Here is a 19076-nt window from a genome sequence, read left to right on the forward strand (position 1 = left end):
GATAAGTTGCACTGTAGAGGGCCATTTTAAGCTAGAAAAAAGCATCAATAGTATGGCTGATTTGAAGGGCTAAGACATGTTTCCTACAGGTTGCACAATATATTTGTAGGTCGCCAAGAAATAGGCGTATTGCACACTTAAAGGGATCAGCGGAGCACATGGGACGAACCCAGGACCCTAGGTGCTGTATTTACATGTATTGTACATACGGATAATTCTTCATACGGGTGTACTGTACTGTACAAGTACAGTACTACAATACTCCGTTCCCTGGATTTCCACCGCCCTCTTCCTGCGTGTGATGAATTTGCGAAATCTCTGTACCCAACGGCGCCGGGAAAGTCCGCGTGACCTATCAACGTTGACAGTTGAATGCCGAGAATTTGCTTCCTCGGCCGTCGAACATCGCTAGCTAATCTCACTTCTCTATTCATGGAGATACTTTTTCTTCTTCTCCCTTCTGGATTTCATTGTTTTCATATTGCATGCCTCTTGGATGGCCTGTCTGATCCAGAGTTCGCTGGATCTCAGGGCAAGGAACAGCTGCTGCGAGAGTGGAGCATACATGCTATGTACGGAGTACGGAGATGCTTTGAAGGTTACGATGTGAGGCTGACCCCGGATCGCAACCCTGCTGCTCTCGGAAGTTTTTATGATGTGTGGTGATCAAATGATCAGATGAAGGCTACTGGTTATTACCGTTGTTAGTACGGAGTACTATATGCAATTAACCTATACCCAACTTACCTATTGGTTACTGTAACGGTTAGGTATTGTACTGTCTATGGACTACAAATACAACAGCATTCAATCCCATGTAAGTCAATTGCAGCCAAGTAATCAATATGGGAAACTACGATTCTTGGCTTCGCTGGACATACTTATACCTTCTTTGCCATTGCCATCTGCCCCGACCCCATTGGTGCTCTGCACGGCTAGCATGCAGATGCGAACGTGTAGATTGGGTTAGAAGAAGGCCAATAAGGCATCACTAGATCGCGCTGGATAGCTGGATAGGAACGGCTCGACAACCTAGCTCAGACAAGGCCATTGATTCATAATTGGTAAAGTCGCGAAGTTAGGTACGGAGCTAGGTAGCCAAATTTTAAGGTTGGCAGCATTGCCGTGTTATGAAAATATAGTAGGGAGTAACTCATTACATACTATGACAGTTCATCCTGTGCCGCGGCTATTTCATCCAAAAAATCAGCCTCCCGCAGGTGCGCAATAAATCATTCAGTGCATGGTCGGGATTAATTAGCCAAGTGCATGAGGTAGCTCGAGGGTAGGTACAAGTACAGAGTAGTGTACTCAACAATCTGCCGGTAACCTGAAAACTGTCATCCAAACGCCACATGCTTGTAATTTTAGAATTGCGGATGGTGCCGTTGGCGTAGATCGCTGCCCATCTGCTCAAAGTCACAGCATGGCCTTGGTGACTGCACGGGAGATACCACTACATTACAAGAGGAGCATTAGGGGAGATGTAAGGAGTGCAGATTATAGCTATGTGATATGAATTGTACACATGCGCGTAGCGTAGTGTAAGTGTAATAGAAGGTAGTGTATGTATCAGTAGTGTACTGCTCTGCAACAACCTTATTCTCCGATAACATTAAGAGAACATGGCGCTGCCCGGTAAAAGTTCTTGGGCAATGGAGTTCATGGGTACTCGTAGATAGTGTAAGATCATACAGCCGCCGCGGGCCTGTTCCGGTTTGACGCCACTCTATGGTCTCGCTGCCCTACGGACTTGTCCCAGAAGACAGATTTTAGTTTTGAATGTGGTTGTTGAGTATTACGCTGAGGGCAACTTGGCCTTCTCGCAGTCGAGACCCCTAGGCTGAGGCGGGTCGTCCTCAATATGTACATACACAGTAGAGGTTATGTCTTCTGCCCTACCCTACTGTACGAACAATAGCAGAAGAAATTGGGAAAATTGAAAGTTGCCATCCTTTGCATAGCGTGTAACGGTATGTAATGACACAAGCGCTGAACCGACACAACGGGAAAGAACGTTGATCTGCAGTTTGCTATCCACCGTTGCACCAAATGAAAGGTTGGAAGCCCTCTGGCGAATTGTTACCTTAGGTTTGGCCAATCATCGTCTTAGAAGATGACGGTTTTCCGCAGGACCAAACCCAACGTTGGGGTACAGTCTAGACACCGACAGGCGGTTATGTGCATGGCCGCACGCACCTGTTGCAGGCAAGTCGCTAGATCCGAGTCGTCTCCCAGCTATCCTAGTAAGCACCCACACTGGAACGGCCGTCAAATCTACGATGCGGCCGAAAACGCCGGGAATTGCTGGCAGATGGATACTTTCTCAAGACGAGACAGCGGGAGTAGGTTACTCCACGAGGTACAAGTACATGTAGTTATCTTACTACCGTCATGTTACATATAGTCCTACGTACAGTGTAAGGTGGGTAACATAGTTACGGTATTATTCACTCAAATACTAATACATGTAATATCCCGTTAATTACGCCCAAACACTCTAGTGCACGAGGCAATACATCCTGTAACGTCAATACAAGACAATGATTACTGTCGCTTCCCTACATGGTCGATCAACCATTCCAGTTTCGACTAAGTACATAGGATGATTACCACAGGAGCTTGAAGCACTTGTCACGTACATACAACCCCCAACTAAGGTATCTTTATCTACTTCTTGCTAACTCGAGATTTCGCAGTGGTTTACCTCCTGGATCCCTTCCAAATCCGGGATTGTACTTTAGACGTGAACGCTGCAGGTCATGCAGGAGTGACATGCCCGATGTGACACCTACATTTGAACATTCCAGCTGAATCTGAGGTAATGGGGAGGTATCCCGTACTATGGAGTAGTCGATGCTGCCTTTAGCTCAGTTTGCGGCTAGCGTAAAAGCTCATCACGTATGTACTCTTACAGTAACCTAGTAAATATCTCACTTAAGACCTGGAACGGGGCTCTTTTCTCCGCTTCTGCTGGCAGTCCAAGGTACCAAAGGTAGTGACCGACCTTCTCTTATCAATGCCTTTACCGTAGTGTAAATCTCGAAGAATTCTGGGTAGACAGGCAAGCCACGAACTTCAAAGCCAAAGGTGCAAACGCAGGGTGCTCGTGCTCGTGCAATGTCGCATTCGTCGTCTTCGTCCAGTTTCCCGTCCCTCTTGAGACCTGCTGCATACCCTGCCCTCCTACCGCGAACAGCTCGTGCACTGTTACTCCAAAGGATCAACCGCTTTGCTCTCGCTTATACTCGCATCTTCGATCCTCGGATGGCATTGGTTTGCCGCAGTCCATAACCCGTTCCCCCCCCCTCCTCCCAACCCATCCATTTCCGGCTCCACTGCCTGCAGAGTGCCAAGTGTCGTGGATGCCATCCATGGATGAACCGACTTCCGCTCCCACATCTAGGGTGACGTTCGGACTAGAGTAACTTGCTGGCAATTGGCATTGGAAGGAGCTCCGGGGTTATGCATCCGGCCGAGCTATCGGTGCCGACGCTGGACACTGATACTAGCCCGACACAGCACACGGGGCGCCTGGACGGACGTGCGAGATAAAAACTCCAAGAGACTCCGACCGGGCTAACTTGGCTTCAGCACGAAGCACTACCCGGAATGGACTAGCGCCTGACCGGTAGAGAGGCGTGCCAGGGTAGCTCCCGGTTGTCGCTACCCTGATTCCCTAGGTAGCGCCTACTTACCTTTCATCCGTGAAATGTTGGGGAGAGAACCTCGACTCATCAGTTGATCGTCCAGTGTAGTCTGTGCTCTCTGTCCCTGGAAGAAGCCGCTTCACAGCGAACTTGTAGCAAGCGACTGGGGTGCTGACCAGGGGGGCGCTTGCTGGCATTGCAGCCTACCCTTCGATTTGCAGGTGCCATCCATGGCCACACCTGCCAGGATGCCCCGGTTCACACCTATCCTTGCTCCATCCAGGCCCCATCCCAATTGCACCGTCGCCTTTAAGTCGCACAAAAACCACTGGATGCCACTGACACCAAATCTCCCCCCTCGAGTGTCTTACAGACTGCCTCGCTTTCCCCCAAGCCGCACATCCCGAACAGTCTCCCCCAAGCGTCGACATCGGGAAGGACACGGCTCTCCACTCAGCTACCCAAGCCTTGGGCGGCCGCATCGCTCAGCTCCCACTTATTATCTCATGTCCTCAGAGAGCGACTGAGTCGTGACGGGACGGGACTGCAGCTCGCCGCTACCTTCGCCGTTGCACGAATGCCCCTACATGCTGTGGCACTTGCCAGAATCCCAACATCACTGAACGGCGATCACTCTGCAGTATCTCGTCCGACTCGGCGTCTTGGGCTGTGTCGTTGTCCTTCCCACCCTCCCAGCTGGCCGGTCTTGTTCGGCCGCATCTGTCTGGTTCTCGTCCTGAGAGGTCGCAGGGGTGTAAAGCAAAGGACTTAAGTCGCTGCAGGCGTATCTCGACAGCGTCCCAGGTTCTCACCGTGTGGGACGAGCGCTGCGCAGACTGCCCACTCGAGCCGCCACCTCGCGGGTTACCGATTTCTTTCTCGTCGCCCTACTGTTCACTCGTGCGGGAGACAGCTCGTCTTTCTCAGAGCGAACATCTAGGTCATCGCCAACCGAGCCAGCGCTATCACCCAATCCGCCGTATCGGGTGATGTCGGTCGCCGCTTCTTCCCCTTGGGTACGGTTTGGATGTTCGTCTCCCTTGGTGGAGACCTCGTTGAGACCCCCTTTACCCCGGTGGCGCTGCTCCGCAGGCAACTGAAGCACCCGGTCCGGCCACCAATTTCAGCGACGCGTGCCCCATGCGGGTCTTGGGCCACCGGGACCACGATTCCTGGACGACATTTGACCAGCGGCAAGGCACGTTGGACCAGACACGCTTCTACCTCGGTTTGACACGGGCCAGAGCAGACTCCGGGGTGCTGCTCATCCGAGAAGCTCTCCGTCTCCGCCCATGTCGGGCTCTCCACCGCTCCCCCCTAAAACCAGCCATGAGGTTGCCGAGCAAGCTCAGGGGACATATCACTCCAGTACACAGGATGTTTACCGTGGACTTTCGACAGCGCAGAGCGAGGAAAGCGCGGCAGCGGGTACTCCAGGCCGCTCTCGATCATTCCTCTCGGATAACACTGAACGACCGCCGTACACCTTCGCTCAGCTTGACGTATCGGTAACGACACCTCCAGCCTACACGCAGCAGCTTGAACAGGTTGGTGCTCAACCGACACCGTACCTGCAGGCTCCCGGAATTGGGGCTGTCGAAAGCCAGTTTGGGCCGCGGCCCGCTCCGCGAGCCTATCCTACGACGTCTCACCATTCGATACAAGAGTCACTCCCGAGCGCGGTACCCAAACCCCAGAGGAAAGCCAAGGGACATGTCGCATCTGCATGTGTCCCTTGTAAAAAAGCACATCTCCGGTTCGTTCACCCCTTTGAGAAGTATTCTTGGTCGCGGAGCGAGACGTGTTGACCCCCGGTAGATGTGATGGTATGTACCCCAACACGCTTTCTCCATATAAACAGACCGGAAGACCAGGCCGCGAACAGTCGGCACTGATTTTGTGGGCCCCGCGGCTAGGGAATTGATTGACATTATATTGTCAGGACAATTCCGAGGACGTTCTTCGCTGCGTTGAACAGTGCTAGGCACCAGCCAGTGATGCGATGAAGTCCCAGGATAACTCCTTGGCTGACCTACTCAAGTTGAGACGGGCCACTGGCCTACTATAATTGGACTTGGGCCACTTGAGCAAGCAGGCTGCAGGAACCGGTGGATACGGTTCCCAAGCGGGTTCCATATCTCGCCGTTCCGGACTTGAATGCATGGGCTTGTGAACCGGCAATGGTGTTCTTCACCTGTGGGCTACGTTAGCACCGTGTCGGGTTTCTCTCGCAGTAGCGAGGCGGGCGGCTGGTCCTGCGGCAAGCCGGCCCGCCCTCCTCAAGGTGTGGTGGGATCAGCTGCTGAGACACTTGTGTTCGGCCTGTGTTTAGCCATTTGGCACACCGAATCCGTGTAGCCCAGGAAACACGATGCGACTTTTCTTCGCGCCTGCTCAAGGACCATGGAAAGTTGGGCTATGGACGGACAATGGGAAACAGTCGGAAAGCAGAGGGCGTAGGATGCTTTAGCTGTGGAGAGATTTCCTGAAGAGTGGATGTCGCGGGATTTAGTGATCCTTGCAGTCCTTCACCCCAGATATGATATCGAGCATATTGCCTTGTGACCGATTGTGCTGACTCTCCGGCAGCGCAACGTCCGTGTTCGAGATGTAAGAGTACCAACAAGGAGCAGGCGTGTGTCGATGTTCAGCACAAGAAACGGGGTAGGCCGCGGCTACGTGACGACAGCCAGTCAAGATTTGAGGGTTCGAGGCTCGGAAGTGCCGCAGATGCGATGCGGAGACCGTTGTCATCGGCCTTCGGCACCGGATCGTCGCTGGGTATGGCTTACGATGATAGTCTCCGGCAGACTCAGTCGTACCGCGTACTGAAATCTCAGCCAGCCGAGCCGATTGCCCCGAGGTTCCTCGACCGCGGTCTTCCCTCCGACGCGAACATCTACCCTCCACCCTTGTCCATCACAGCTCCGCGGGCGACTGACGAATCGGTTGCTTTCTTAACGATCAACCTCGAATTTTCGAAGGCATCACCTTCGTTCCTGAACGTCGTAAGACGGACTTCGGTAAAGGGGCTGAAACTTGCGGATATACTCACGGCTGAGGACCGACCCAAGGCCACCAGGCTTGAACGGCAAGCGAAAGACGAACAGGCTAGAAAGGAGCCGACGTACCTGCCGCCTATGTTCAGCAGTGAACGGGGAGAGACTGTGATGCAAAGTCTTGGCTTCTCTCCAGAAGAGGTGTCAAGATACTCGCTTCCTTGGTTAGATACTTTCAACATTATGGGGGACGACGGACAAGGGCATCCAATTCCCATGCGCGCAGGCCTGGACAAGCTAGATTCGATATACTTCGTCGTGCTATTGTTGAATCCGGGACCTTCCGGGCCCCGACGCTTGTACCCCACGCCATCCCCGAGTATAAGGGACCCGGCGTATTCGTATGAGACGCCAATGCAGTCTTATTCACAGCCAACGCCGCTCTCAGCGACGTTTGACTTGAGGCAGCCTCGGCATGGAGATGCTGGATACGAAACCCGGCAGCCGGGTATGGTCAGTGCGCCGCCGCGCATCATATCAGGCACAAGCTCCGGCTTTCCACCCACATACGCGGCGTCGCCCAGCAGACCCGACTACCCTAGCACGCCGAGCTCATATCAGGTCCCCCGGAGTGAAGCGCCGTCGGATGGTCGTCCGTCATCGCAGGCGGCGGACTTCCAGCTCCCGCCACTACCCCAAATCAGAAGTTCATCCGGGAGCAACCCTCAACCTCTAGAGCCACCGCTATTTCAGCATCGGGAGGGACGTTCTCGCGTAGACATCAGCGGGCTTCTCGAGCAACCGACTGCGGCCAGAAATCCGCCAAGAGAGTGAAAGGGGGTCAAATGGTTCGGCAAACGCTGACGTTGGGTTCTACCCAGCCTGGGGGTGTGGAATTGAGCAGAGGTGCTCGAGACACAATGACGTTGCTCTTCCATTTGCGTTTTTTCTTATTCCATTCGTTTTTTTTCTCTTTCTTTTTCCTGGTTTGATCTCTTGGCTACACACGGGTCCAGTTAGCATCTCGGGTTGATACCACAAGTGTATATCTTGCGCAAATCGCCTATATCGGTGAGCAATCATCTACCGGCAATGGAGGGGGGGAGCATATCTTGGCGTTGGTTTGGTTTGGTCATGGAGAAATTCGCCGCCCGTAGGCGGCGTTTTCATGTCTTTCTCATACTCCTTTTTTAATTCCGCCAGGTCGCCGACCTGTTTGCTGGGCTTCCGTTCCGTCCATCCTCGCTCTCAAAGGAAAGGTTGGATAAAAGTTTGAAGTCAGGTCGGCAGCCCGGACAGGAGAGGCTGAAGTGCACGTGCGACGTGGCACGGACGACACCGACGAGCTGGGTCCAAGGTATATATTTATCTCTGACCGCCTCATCTATCTGGTGCTTCTTCGGCCACATGTGGACGTTCGTTGCCGGAGCCCGTTGTTTTGTCCTTAAGCTTTGCTTCACTTGGTGTACTGTTGCTGTCCTCGAATACCATTGCTGTTTCTTTTCGTCTGGCAGAGCCAGTGTCCTGGATTTGGATATCGTCCGGTGTATATCGCTGCTGCACTTGATCGCTCCTTTCCCCTGTTTGACTTGTACTATACACTGCCCCGGTCAATTCTCGGTCGCATGTACATACTGGACAGTAATGCAGTGTATTGCACCTGGATGCGGCTGCCAACGGGGCCAATGGAGGGAGCGGGGATAAGCTGACAGGATTAAATCGCTGAAGGAACGAGAACGGAAACCGTCTGCCTGGTTTTGTATGGCGGGTGTCCAAAGAAGAGGTGAGTGGTTCCTGAATAGCGAAGGAAGAAACCAGGTGGTGCGTGTACCAATCTTAGAGGATATATGAGCAAACAGACGGATGAATAACTGGTGACGGTCGGAAGGGAAAGGGATGCACGTTCATTTAAGCTTCTTGGGGACTTATAATTGCTTGACCAACCGCAGCCTGCGCATGCCATAGGTATGGATCCTGCCAGGTTATTTTAGGGCTGAGCTGACGATCCCGTGCGCTCGGAATGCAAAACTGGCGGTGGACAACAGATGGGACAGAACAGTCGGTAGGTAAGTGGTCTCAAGAAGATGATGAATCAGGGTTCTGTGTTGGGTTGACGGCATCGAGGCTTGATGCCACAGGCAAGGATTCGAACTCTGCCGAAGAGTTGGAAAGATGGGAGACCAGGAGGGGAAGGAGGAAGGGGAGGAGGTTAAAGGAAGGGCATTTGAATAGGATCTATCTGACCTTAGTTCGGTCAGGACCAGCTGGAATATTGTAACAGGTACAGTACAGTACATGCAGTAACGGATGCTGGCCCTGCTTTTTCCCTCCCATTGCTCCAGCCCAAGTACATTCCAGTACCTCTGATCCTGCGCTATCCGGGATCCACGGCAGTCTTCGCATCTGGAATTGGGTGCTTAGGTTCGTCCCAGTGAGGGGGATCCGCGTAACATCGTCGGGCACGCAAAAGTCAATGGGCTTCATTACTGTAGATTGCAGTTGAGTGACGTCGGATCTGCTGGCTTGCAGCCTTTTTCCGATTCCCGCCGGCGCAACGGCACCTCGACACGAAGCTCACACCGATATCCGTAAGACGTCAAAGAGACAGTGATTGGGGCGCATGCAGGACTTACACGTGCCCTGGCAGAAATACATACGACGTGGCTTGTTGCCTGAAGGACCACCTCGTATCCGTACCTCGTGGTTACTTCGTAGGTAAGGTACCTTAGTTATGCACCAGGATTTCAATCACCGGAAATCCGGTTGATCTTACTTGCAGTACTTCATAGGAGGCAATGGACCAGAAAAACTTGGTCTGGTGCACATTGTCGGACAGAACATCTTTGCATAAGTTAGGACGAAAAGCGAAGCCGAAAAGAGGTCATTGGAGATTTGTCAGTTACCGACCGGTTGGCGCACGAGATCGGCATCCTGGCGTTTGATAACTTCCCCACGATCGGAACCTTATCTGATCCGCGGTGGACAATGCAAGGATTGGCTAAAAAAGCTGTTGTGTGTGTGGTATCCCGTAGTCTTAAGGTGTTCTCGTAGCACCAATCGGATTAGCCCTGGACCCCCAAGTTGTAGCATGAAACAAAACACCGAATGGCGAAAACCAAACTATTATAAGAAGGTATTCGATATTTTGTATGAGAGCACTAACATTAACGCCCTTGTTCTCTATTCCCATACATCTCGGAAGGCTCTCAAGCCAAAAGGTATCTCCTGCAACAAGTGACGCATATCTTACAAACCTGTCTCGCCTTAAGAGACACTGCTGTCCGTATTGAGTCCCGATGCCGCAACTTTGGACACTTGAGGATCCCTTTACCAGTTTCATGATAGCCAGACCTCAAGACCTCATAACATCCTCTTTCCGGCCTGACGGAAAGTTCAGCAATATGAGGATAACCCCTCACATATCAACCCGAACACAACGTATAGCTTGATCTACCGATTTCCATCCACCTCCTCCGGGTCATCGTCGCTAGGACTCATCGATCCGACATTTCCTAATGGATCGCCGTAAGATGACTCTGTTCCGTTAACTAGCTTTTGCCGCCGCCGCCGCGTGTTTGGTCTGACAGGAAGCGTGGTCCTTACTCCCACGGTAACAGACTGGTCAGTCGTGTTAGAAGATGCAGGTTCGTGAGGACTAGGGCGTGCCTGGTTTGCGTTTACCCAGGTTAACGTAGCGGGGGATGCTGGCGACACCGTGGTGGATGAGGCTTCCCTATGCGATGCGGCTAGCTCATCTAGCTCCTCACCGAGCCTGTCCCTCTTCGCGAGGGGCTCGTCTGCGACCTCATCGTCATGTGGCCGTTTTATGCCGTGGAAAAGGACATCGCTAGAGGAATTGCCGCCTGGTTCAGTCACAGCGATGACGAGGTCTCTCAGCACGTCTTCTGCAGGCGCTCGGTCGTTCTGTGACGGTTGTGACGACGAGGACTGGGATGAGTAGAATGGAGATAGGGAATTTGCCGTTGCCTGTCGTGCTAGAGACTGTTCGGGAATCCTCGAGGGCGAGGGTCGTCTGGAGGGAGAACGGTACCGCGCCACTATGCTTCGGTCTCTAAGCGTGCGCGTCAGAAAATCTGTCAGATATCGACTTGGTCCGCCTGCGTACCTGTTGCTCCGGGCATCCAGATGGACCCGGGTAGACGAATTTGCCTCGCTTGTCGCCCTGTCCGGGCTTGAAATTCGGGGAAGGTCTTTCGGCAGGTCGTTGGCCATCGTCTCTTGTCGGCCGAATCAGGGTCAATGGCAGCGTCAGGACTACGTGTGAGTTGATATGTAGAACCAATGCAAGAGAGTAAGTTTAAGAGAGGGCCAGGCAGACAGAGCCCTCATATTCGGAGTCCCGAAAAAGGAAGGCATGGCACGGTGGGATGCAAATTGATGACATAGTCTTTGCCCCGGCATTTTATATCGCGCCCACCGCCAGACAGCCCTCCCGTCAGCCCAAAGCGCAACAGGGCTGCAGGGCGCCTGGGCCGGCGGGAGCATGCAAGCAACAGCGGGAGCGGCGCGAGGATGGCTGCACGGAGGCAGGCTTGCATGGATGCAACACTCCATCACAATCACGTCTCAACGGCACCAGCCTGCGGTTGGTCGTTATTCCCACATGATTAACCCATCGATCGTGGAACCAACCGTTGACGGATGGCGCACCTGAAGAGGGTTAACCTCTCATATATCCTGTGACTTGTGTAACCTCAACCAAGAAAATGCGTAGCAGGCCAGGTCGGACTGTGGGAGACCTCCAGTCTGCGTGAGACAAAGCGAATTCGATGGTCGACTCAGCCATCCCTCGACCAGAGGCTTCAGCCACAGAGCTAGGCTTGATCTCGCTGTTGTGCCGTACAATGTGTGGCTTCGCCAATGTTTTCCTCAATTTTCTGTTTTCCCTCATTCAGCGGCCGTCACTGGTGGTGCACATTGCAAACTCTATCTCATGCAATAACTCGTCAACACCAGGGATCGTGTAAAGGATAGCTTACTACAGTGGCTGGTTGAAACCGATGAACCAGAGTTTGAAGACGTGATGTGGAGGGAAAGAGAGATGGGGCTGAGGTCGGTTGCCTCATAAATTCAACCTTGCTACTCCGTAGTTAACCCTGGGCACCGTGGATGAGCTGCCAAGAACCACTACATTACACGGTCTAGGCCCTGTAACTACAGACAGTACAGGTACTTGTGCATACCTGTACCCATACTGTATCAGGCGCCCAGCTTGAATTGTTTCTTACGTATTCGTACCTACGGCTAACGGCACGGTGGCTCCCATGGTGGGTGGGTTATGGTAAATTACCAGTATGTTATTAACGTACTTACTGTGTAGTGTACCTTACCGTACAGTACACCTAACGATAAGTAAGCAACTACGCTCTATCGCTTGAAGGCAGTCACAACCTACCGTTGACGGACTGATGCTGCCTGATAGATCTTGCCCCGGACGAGCTGAAATGAGTCCGCGTTGGTTGGCAGCAGCAGTGGCGCGGTTACAGATGAACCCCTCATGATCCTCCAGGTTTTCACCCACACTGTTTCGGTGAGGACAACGTCATGAGTGACAAGGGTGATGCCATGGACCTCGACGTTGACGGGCCCCGAGGCGCCAAACGGAAAGCTGAGGTTCTTGAAGACACAACAACCCCTCGTCGGATCAAGGTACGTACAGTAAAGCTGTCTTTCCTCTCTTCTTATTCCGTCTGCTAAGATGAAGTCACCAGCTTCTTGACCAAGATGTTGTCAACAAGATCGCCGCCGGCGAAATCATTGTTGCCCCTGTACATGCGCTCAAAGAGTTGATTGAAAATGCTGTGGACGCCGGGTCTACGTCCCTGGAGGTTTTGGTGAAGGATGGTGGCCTGAAGCTATTACAAATCACGGACAATGGCTGCGGCATTGATGTTTGTCAACCCATCTCCTCCTCCGACACCGCTGGCTTCTCGTTGCCTGCTACCTAGGCGCTTTTGCTCACTCGCAGTGGAAATAACAGAAGGACGATTTACCAATACTGTGCGAGCGCTTTACCACGTCAAAGCTTCAAAAGTTCGAGGACCTCCAGTCCATTGCTACCTACGGCTTTCGGGGAGAAGCCCTGGCCAGCATCAGCCACATTGCCCATCTGACCGTGACTACCAAGACCAGGGAATCTAATTGTGCCTGGCGGGCTTATTACGAAAGCGGCAAGTTGGCCCCGACCAAACCGGGTCAGTCGCCTGACCCTAAGCCAGTTGCCGGTCGGCAAGGCACCCAGATTACTGTCGAGGATCTCTTCTACAATGTTCCTACTCGTCGCCGGGCCTTCAGGTCTACGTCGGATGAGTACAACAAGATCATCGACATGGTTGGCCGCTACGCCATTCACTGTTCCAATGTGGCCTTTTCCTGCAAGAAGCACGGCGAGTCTTCAACGAGCATTGCCGTCCAAGCCAATGCCTCATGTCTCGACAGGATCCGCCAGATCTACGGTGCTAGTGTTGCCAATGAGCTCACCGAGTTTGCAACCTCAGATGACCGATGGGCTTTCAGAGCGAAAGGGCTGGCCACAAACGCTAATTACAGCACCAAGAAGACAACCATTTTACTCTTCATCAACCATAGATGCGTCGAGTCCTCCAACATACGGAAGGCCATCGAGCAGACATATTCTTCCTTTCTGCCCAAAAATGGCCATCCGTTCGTGTACCTCAGCCTTGAGATCGATCCCCACCGGGTAGATGTCAACGTGCATCCAACAAAGCGAGAAGTGAATTTTTTGAACGAGGATGAGATAATCCAAGCCATATGCGAGCATATACGCTCAAAACTGGCCAGTGTAGATGCCAGTCGGACATTTCTGACCCAGAGTCTTCTGCCCGGCAGCGCCCGATCGGCGCCTGAGTCTCAACAGCAGGAAGCCGCCTCTGCCCCTCTCAAGACAAATACCGGTGCCACCCGCAGGACACCGGTTCGGCCAAACGAGAACAACCTCGTTCGTACTGACACCAACCTGCGCAAGATTACTAGCATGCTGCCTCCCGCAGGAGCGACCACCCGGAGCAGCGCAGCAACAGACTCACACATGGCCCACAGACCCGACACCGAGATGATTGAGTACAAAACAGTCGACCGCGAGGCGACCGCTTGCCGCTTGATTAGCGTGCGTGAGCTGCGAGCAGCGGTGCGCGAGGACATGCACCACGAGTTGACAGAGATTTTCGCGAATCACACCTTTGTCGGGGTGGTCGATGAGTGCCGCCGTCTCGCCGCCATCCAGGGAGGCGTAAAGCTCTACCTTGTTGACTACGGCCGCCTGTGCTTTGAGTACTTTTATCAGCTGGGACTGACTGACTTTGGCAATTTTGGCGTCATCCAATTCAGTCCTCCACTCGACCTGAGAGAGTTACTTAGCCTGGCGGCCGAGCAGGAAAAGCGAGCCAGCGGCGACGGCAAAGGAGAAGACGATGATTTTGACGTCAGTGAAATTGTCGAGCTAGTGGCAGACCAGCTCATTGAGCGGCGCGAGATGTTACTCGAGTATTTCTCCCTCGAAATCTCCCCCACAGGCGAGCTGCTCAGCATCCCGCTGCTGATTAAGGGATACACCCCGGCCATTGCGAAACTGCCGCGCTTTCTTCTACAGTTAGGGCCCCACGTAAACTGGACCGAGGAGAAAGCATGCTTTGAAACCTTCCTTAAGGAGCTGGCCTCGTTCTACGTCCCCGAGCAGCTGCCGGCTTCCCCCGGTGTCGAGGGCGGTCCCAGCAGCGAGGAGGAAACGGACGTCGATGACGACATCAAGGCTCGCCGGAGTCAAGTCCGCTGGGCACTGGAACACGTCCTCTTCCCGGCTTTCAAGGCCAGACTCGTGGCTACCAAATCACTAATGCAGGGCGGCATATTGGAGGTGGCGGATTTGAAAGGATTGTATCGAATCTTTGAACGGTGTTAAGAGCGGCTTGTCATTTGGTGCGGGTTATGTGGGCTAATATGGAGTGCCAATGTATATATGGCAATGGAGTAAAAGATCTCGCTTACCTACGTTGTGGCTCAAACATCTGGCAATGCTTAGGTCAGGTAGCGTTGAGCGGCTAGCTAAAGACAACCGGACGTTGATACACCCCGTGCTAAACCTCACTATCAGGCTTGGTCCCAGTCTTCTACGTAGCATAGTCATGCATCTCATTTGTTGTTTCGTCTCGCCTCGCCTCTAGAATCGAGTGACTAACACAATAGGACAGGTCAGGCATGGTATTATTGTACATACCTCTACACTGCCCGAAGAGCACATCGGACCCCACCCCCTTTTGCCCCCGACCGAGAAATTCCATTCCCATTTTGCCTTACTCTCACATAGCCAGGAGAAAAGTGAACGGAACACGGGCTATCAGTCAACTCGACACTCTTGCTCAACTCAACTGAACTGAACCCAGTTTGCAAACTCCAGTAGTCCGACACCGGGGAGACAGCCCGACCAACCGATCCCCAACACGAGGGGTAGCAGGACATCATTCATCAACCAACAACAAAATCAACAAGTACCTAAAGGTAGCAATGAAGACAGAAAAGCCCACATGAATGCCATCCCTCGAGGCCTAGCCCATGTACCCACTCACAGCCCTCCATCAAGACAGCCCCCACCAAACACCCTCCACTTTCCTCGCTTGACCCGTGTCAAACCTGACTAGTGTACTTAACACCCTCGATAATAACTCAACCGTCTCCTCTTCTTCCCAATACCTTGAGGAGAATTTCGAGAGCCTAAATACCCCCGCTGTCAAATCAATCCTAGTCAGCAGCGGCGGGAGTAGAGAGAGACTCCGGCCTGCCGCGGCTAGAATAGATAAGGAAGATGGTGAGCATGTTTACGTGTGATGAGAGAGTTTTTGCCAGAGAGACCGGGAGGAGGACAGAGGGAGACAGAGAAAGCAGAAAAAAGCATCTCACAAACACATACCAAACCATGGATCCGTCCACTTTCCGATTCATCCGGCTCCGTCTCTCCTCCCTTTCTCACCCTCACACTCTCTCTCTTTGTCTCTATTTTGGGGCTCATCAGATCAAGGCCCTCGATACCCGCCGGGGGGCATCATCCCCCTCCGTTCAAGGCCCGCCATCCTGTCCAGCCTGTCAAACGGGCTCGGCAAGCCGAACCCCATGTTGCCGGCAATCGGAGGTCCGTTCGGCGGACCGTCAGGCTGGTGGAAGCTGCCGCCACCACCGCCGCCACCCATACCGGGAGGAGGAGCAGGAGGCGGGGGCATGAATCCCGGCGGAGGCGGCCCGCCAAAGAAACCCGGCGGTGGCTGCATCGACCGAGGAGGGCCGCTCTGTTGCGGGGGTCCGGGGGGACCTTGAGGGTGAGGGGGCCCAACCATTCCCTCCGGCCCACCGCCGGCGGTGTGCGGGCCTGGGGCAAAGGTGCCCGGTCCGCCGTGGCCGTGGAGAGGTGGAAAATTAGGCGCGTACATGCCAGGCATGGGGACGTTGATGTTGCGGGGTGGGTTACTGTTATTCATGAGCCCTGGGGGTGGAATCATGGGTCGCTGTGGAGGCATTTGGGCTGCGGCAGCTGCAGCGGCGGCGGCGACTCCCCCCATGTGGAACGGGTGCATCTGGTGGTCCAAGCCGAGAGGGGGTGGAGGTCGCTGTAGGATCTGGGTCGGTTGGGGTGGCGGACGGGTGTCAACGTCCGGTGGATGGAACTGGTTGCCGCCATCATCGAGAAAGCCTGGGGGTCCGCCGCCCTGACCACGAAGCTGCTGGCGCTGCGAGTCTCTCCGCTCACGCTGATAGTCCTGCTCACGGTCAGGGATATTCGCGAGCGACACCTGCTTGGTGGGTTGTGGCATTCGGACGAGAAGCTGCTCCGTGCGCGGCGGCTCCGGAGCGTCGCGATGACTCTGCATGAGGCGCATAAGAAATTCAGTGTTGCTGTTGACAGCAGCTGCGTTCTGCGCCAGGCGTGTGGTGGTCTGGTTGGGTAGTTGGTGTCGTTGAGCGAGGAGGTCTTGCAGCGCCTGCTCTGGACGACTAACAGGGGGAGGCTGGACTGGCGGGCCCACTGGCCGAGGCGACAAAATATCATTAATCGAGGGCTGTGACGTGCGCATGCGCCCATCGTCGCGCCTATCATTGGAATATTGCTGGAATGTTTCCGGAGGCGTAGCAACACTCTTCTGTTGTAGCTCCTGGAATGGTGAAGGCTCTGGAAACTTGGGGGCGGCAGGCTGCGGGGAAATTGCCGACCTCTGTAACTGCTGCAAAAGGCGAGCAAATGCGACTTTCTCGGTTTCGCTCTGCTGCGAACTTGTCGTAGCGCTATCGCCGGGTTGAGGTGCTGCTGCCGGCGTCGCCGGCTCGGTCTTTGCACGATTGTCCTCTTGAGACGTCATCAGTGCCATGAACCGGGACGACTTTCCTCCCTTCGGCTTAACCGCATCCTTGCCCTCGCCCGCGGCTACGCTGACATCAAGGCTAGAGTGTCCATAAGTGGCAAAGAACTTGTCTTCACTTGTCTCCATGGGAGGCGCCGAGACCACCTTCTGTTCGACCTCGGGAACGGCATCCACGGCAGGCTTGTCGAGGGCTATTCCCTTCTTCTCTTCAGGTTTTGGCGCACTACCCCCTTTGGCCGCCTTCATGGCTTCCATGAACTTTTTGAAATCTTCCTCTGTATGGCCTTGAGCCTTTTCCTCGGCGGGCTCGTCAAGCCATTCTGGCTCATTCTCGACGCGGGGCTGGCGATCCCATCGTCTCTCGTAGTTCCTGTCATAGCGATCACCCTGTCTGTCACCAAGCCTGTCGTCGGGGTCACGGTCACGCCAGCTCTTGGCCCTCTCAATGCGCTCCCGCTGAGACATTGGGGCGTCATTGTTGCCGCCGTTCGAGCTATCCTTGAACCACGAGTCAGACTTGCCCCGCGGCAGCCCATTCCTGCGAAGCGTGTCGGCCTCATCGCCGTCCTGGTCTCTGAAATTGCGGGAGCGGCGGTCTCCACTATCTCGGTCATCCCGGTCCCGCAACCGCCGATCGTCGCGCACGCCAAAACGGTCACCGCCGGCACCGCCCATGCGTCCATGGAAGCGCTCGGCACCCTCGTGGCCAAAGCTCTTACGAGGCTTCACCGTGCTCCATCCATCGCTGTCCTGATCTTGGTCACCACGTCGCCGGAAGCCATTGTTGCGAATTTCTCTGCCGTCCCGGCCAAATCTGTCCCCAGCATCCCCCGATTCAGTGGGGCGGCTGCGGAAATTGAAACGATCGGTACGGTCTTGCCGCTCCGGGTCTTTAAACCCTTTGTCAGCGTCGCCGGTTCGATTGTTGCGCGCTGATGTCGCAGATGCGAAGCTCGTCCGCGGCGGACCAAGTATCATCTCATCTGGATCTGATTGGGCGTTCGACTTAGCGAATGACAGCAAACATTGAGGGTCGGACAGTTGCCGGGGTCATCGAGTTAGGACGAGGGGCAAGGTAAGAGACATACTGGTTGTGCTCCTTGAGCCATTGCGGTCTAACGCCGGACGCCGGGCCTCGTTGTTGAGGAGCATACCGTCACCGCTCTTGATGCGGTCGTTGGGCGCCTTGGCTTGGTTGCGGAATGTCTCGGGCGGCGGCCTAAGAGCGATAAAGAGTCAGACATGGCTAGCAGGTTGACTACCTATGAACGAGTCCAGAGAATATGCAGTACATACCCCATCCACTCCTCTGCGGGAGGTAAACCGGGGGGCTTCACACATAGTGGCGATTGGCGCAGGTGCAGCAGAAACTCTGCTGAATATCGAACGGCCATAGTAGATTATGCAACAAGCATCGGCTTGTGGGTGTGATGTCGCCCGTGCCGGACGAGGCGGCAAGGTGTTTTGGGACGTTAGCTGTCAAGCTAGCTGGTGTCCCGATCGGCAGTCCGGCCAAAGAGATGGGTGAATGCGGTGCGAGTCCGATGTTGTCGAAATGAAATCGCCCGAGAAAGCACACCACCAAAAAGGTGATGGAGGCAGGTATCGGATTCTCACCTTGGTGTCGGCGATGTGCTGATGCAGCGATCAATGATTGCGGATATGGATTTCGGTTTGTTTTGTGTTGACTCGAATCTTGTGCGAAGGTTTCGAAGTTGGTTGAGATGTTGAAAGTGTGCAGTTGTCGTTCGTTGATCGGTGATTTTGGGCTCTCCCGAGCTGTTTGCCGCCTGTGGCAGGTTGTCAATATTAAACTGGGACCGTGCTGGGGTTTTGCGGACAGCGCCCGGGCCCCCAGTCCCGGGCGATCACTGGGTGTGGACTGTGGACAAGGTGAGGTGGTGTGGCGCTGCCAGGGGAGTTCTGCTGGGGGGTGAATAATTAGCACCGTTCCATGGTCCATGGAAAGCCTACTCGTCAGGACTCAGGAGCTACATACGCATCTGACCCACTACTTCGTAGAGGGTCAGGACGGTTGATTC

The 19076-nt window shown here is 54.2% G+C and overlaps 6 protein-coding genes across 6 annotated transcripts; 4 read left to right on the forward strand and 2 right to left on the reverse strand.

Moving 5' to 3' along the window:
• Positions 1–334: 334 nt before the first annotated feature.
• On the forward strand, positions 335–685 carry N656DRAFT_782259 (uncharacterized protein). The gene has a single exon (XM_064815728.1). The coding sequence runs from the start codon at positions 433–435 to the stop codon at positions 664–666; it is 234 nt and encodes a 77-aa protein (XP_064667418.1). The 5' UTR covers positions 335–432; the 3' UTR covers positions 667–685.
• A 3852-nt stretch (positions 686–4537) lies between these two features.
• N656DRAFT_304776 (uncharacterized protein) lies at positions 4538–5691 on the forward strand. Its single transcript, XM_064809183.1, has 2 exons — positions 4538–5476; positions 5593–5691. Exon 1 carries the CDS (start codon positions 4943–4945, stop codon positions 5456–5458), a length of 516 nt encoding a protein of 171 aa, XP_064667419.1. The 5' UTR covers positions 4538–4942; the 3' UTR covers positions 5459–5476; positions 5593–5691.
• Positions 5692–6021: 330 nt separating this feature from the next.
• On the forward strand, positions 6022–7483 carry N656DRAFT_791397 (uncharacterized protein; the record flags this gene model as incomplete). Its single annotated transcript, XM_064816968.1, has 2 exons — positions 6022–6106; positions 6240–7483. The coding sequence occupies 2 exons, from the start codon at positions 6022–6024 to the stop codon at positions 7481–7483; spliced, it is 1329 nt and encodes a 442-aa protein (XP_064667420.1).
• Positions 7484–10099: 2616 nt separating this feature from the next.
• N656DRAFT_800436 (uncharacterized protein) lies at positions 10100–10882 on the reverse strand (the record flags this gene model as incomplete). The annotated part of the gene is made up of 3 exons (XM_064818012.1): positions 10100–10267; positions 10331–10721; positions 10776–10882. 3 exons carry the CDS (start codon positions 10880–10882, stop codon positions 10100–10102), a joined length of 666 nt encoding a protein of 221 aa, XP_064667421.1.
• A 1195-nt stretch (positions 10883–12077) lies between these two features.
• Positions 12078–14780, forward strand: N656DRAFT_782266 (DNA mismatch repair protein MutL). The gene is made up of 3 exons (XM_064815729.1): positions 12078–12319; positions 12382–12561; positions 12651–14780. Exons 1-3 carry the CDS (start codon positions 12215–12217, stop codon positions 14586–14588), a joined length of 2223 nt encoding a protein of 740 aa, XP_064667422.1. The 5' UTR covers positions 12078–12214; the 3' UTR covers positions 14589–14780.
• Positions 14781–15696: 916 nt separating this feature from the next.
• On the reverse strand, positions 15697–18428 carry N656DRAFT_715097 (uncharacterized protein; the record flags this gene model as incomplete). The annotated part of the gene is made up of 3 exons (XM_064812027.1): positions 15697–18039; positions 18100–18253; positions 18331–18428. 3 exons carry the CDS (start codon positions 18426–18428, stop codon positions 15697–15699), a joined length of 2595 nt encoding a protein of 864 aa, XP_064667423.1.
• Positions 18429–19076: the final 648 nt, after the last annotated feature.

The sequence above is a fragment of the Canariomyces notabilis genome (assembly GCF_033297395.1).
Source record: "Canariomyces notabilis strain CBS 508.74 unplaced genomic scaffold N656scaffold_22, whole genome shotgun sequence".
In the NCBI taxonomy this organism is placed as follows: Eukaryota; Fungi; Ascomycota; class Sordariomycetes; order Sordariales; family Chaetomiaceae; genus Canariomyces; species Canariomyces notabilis.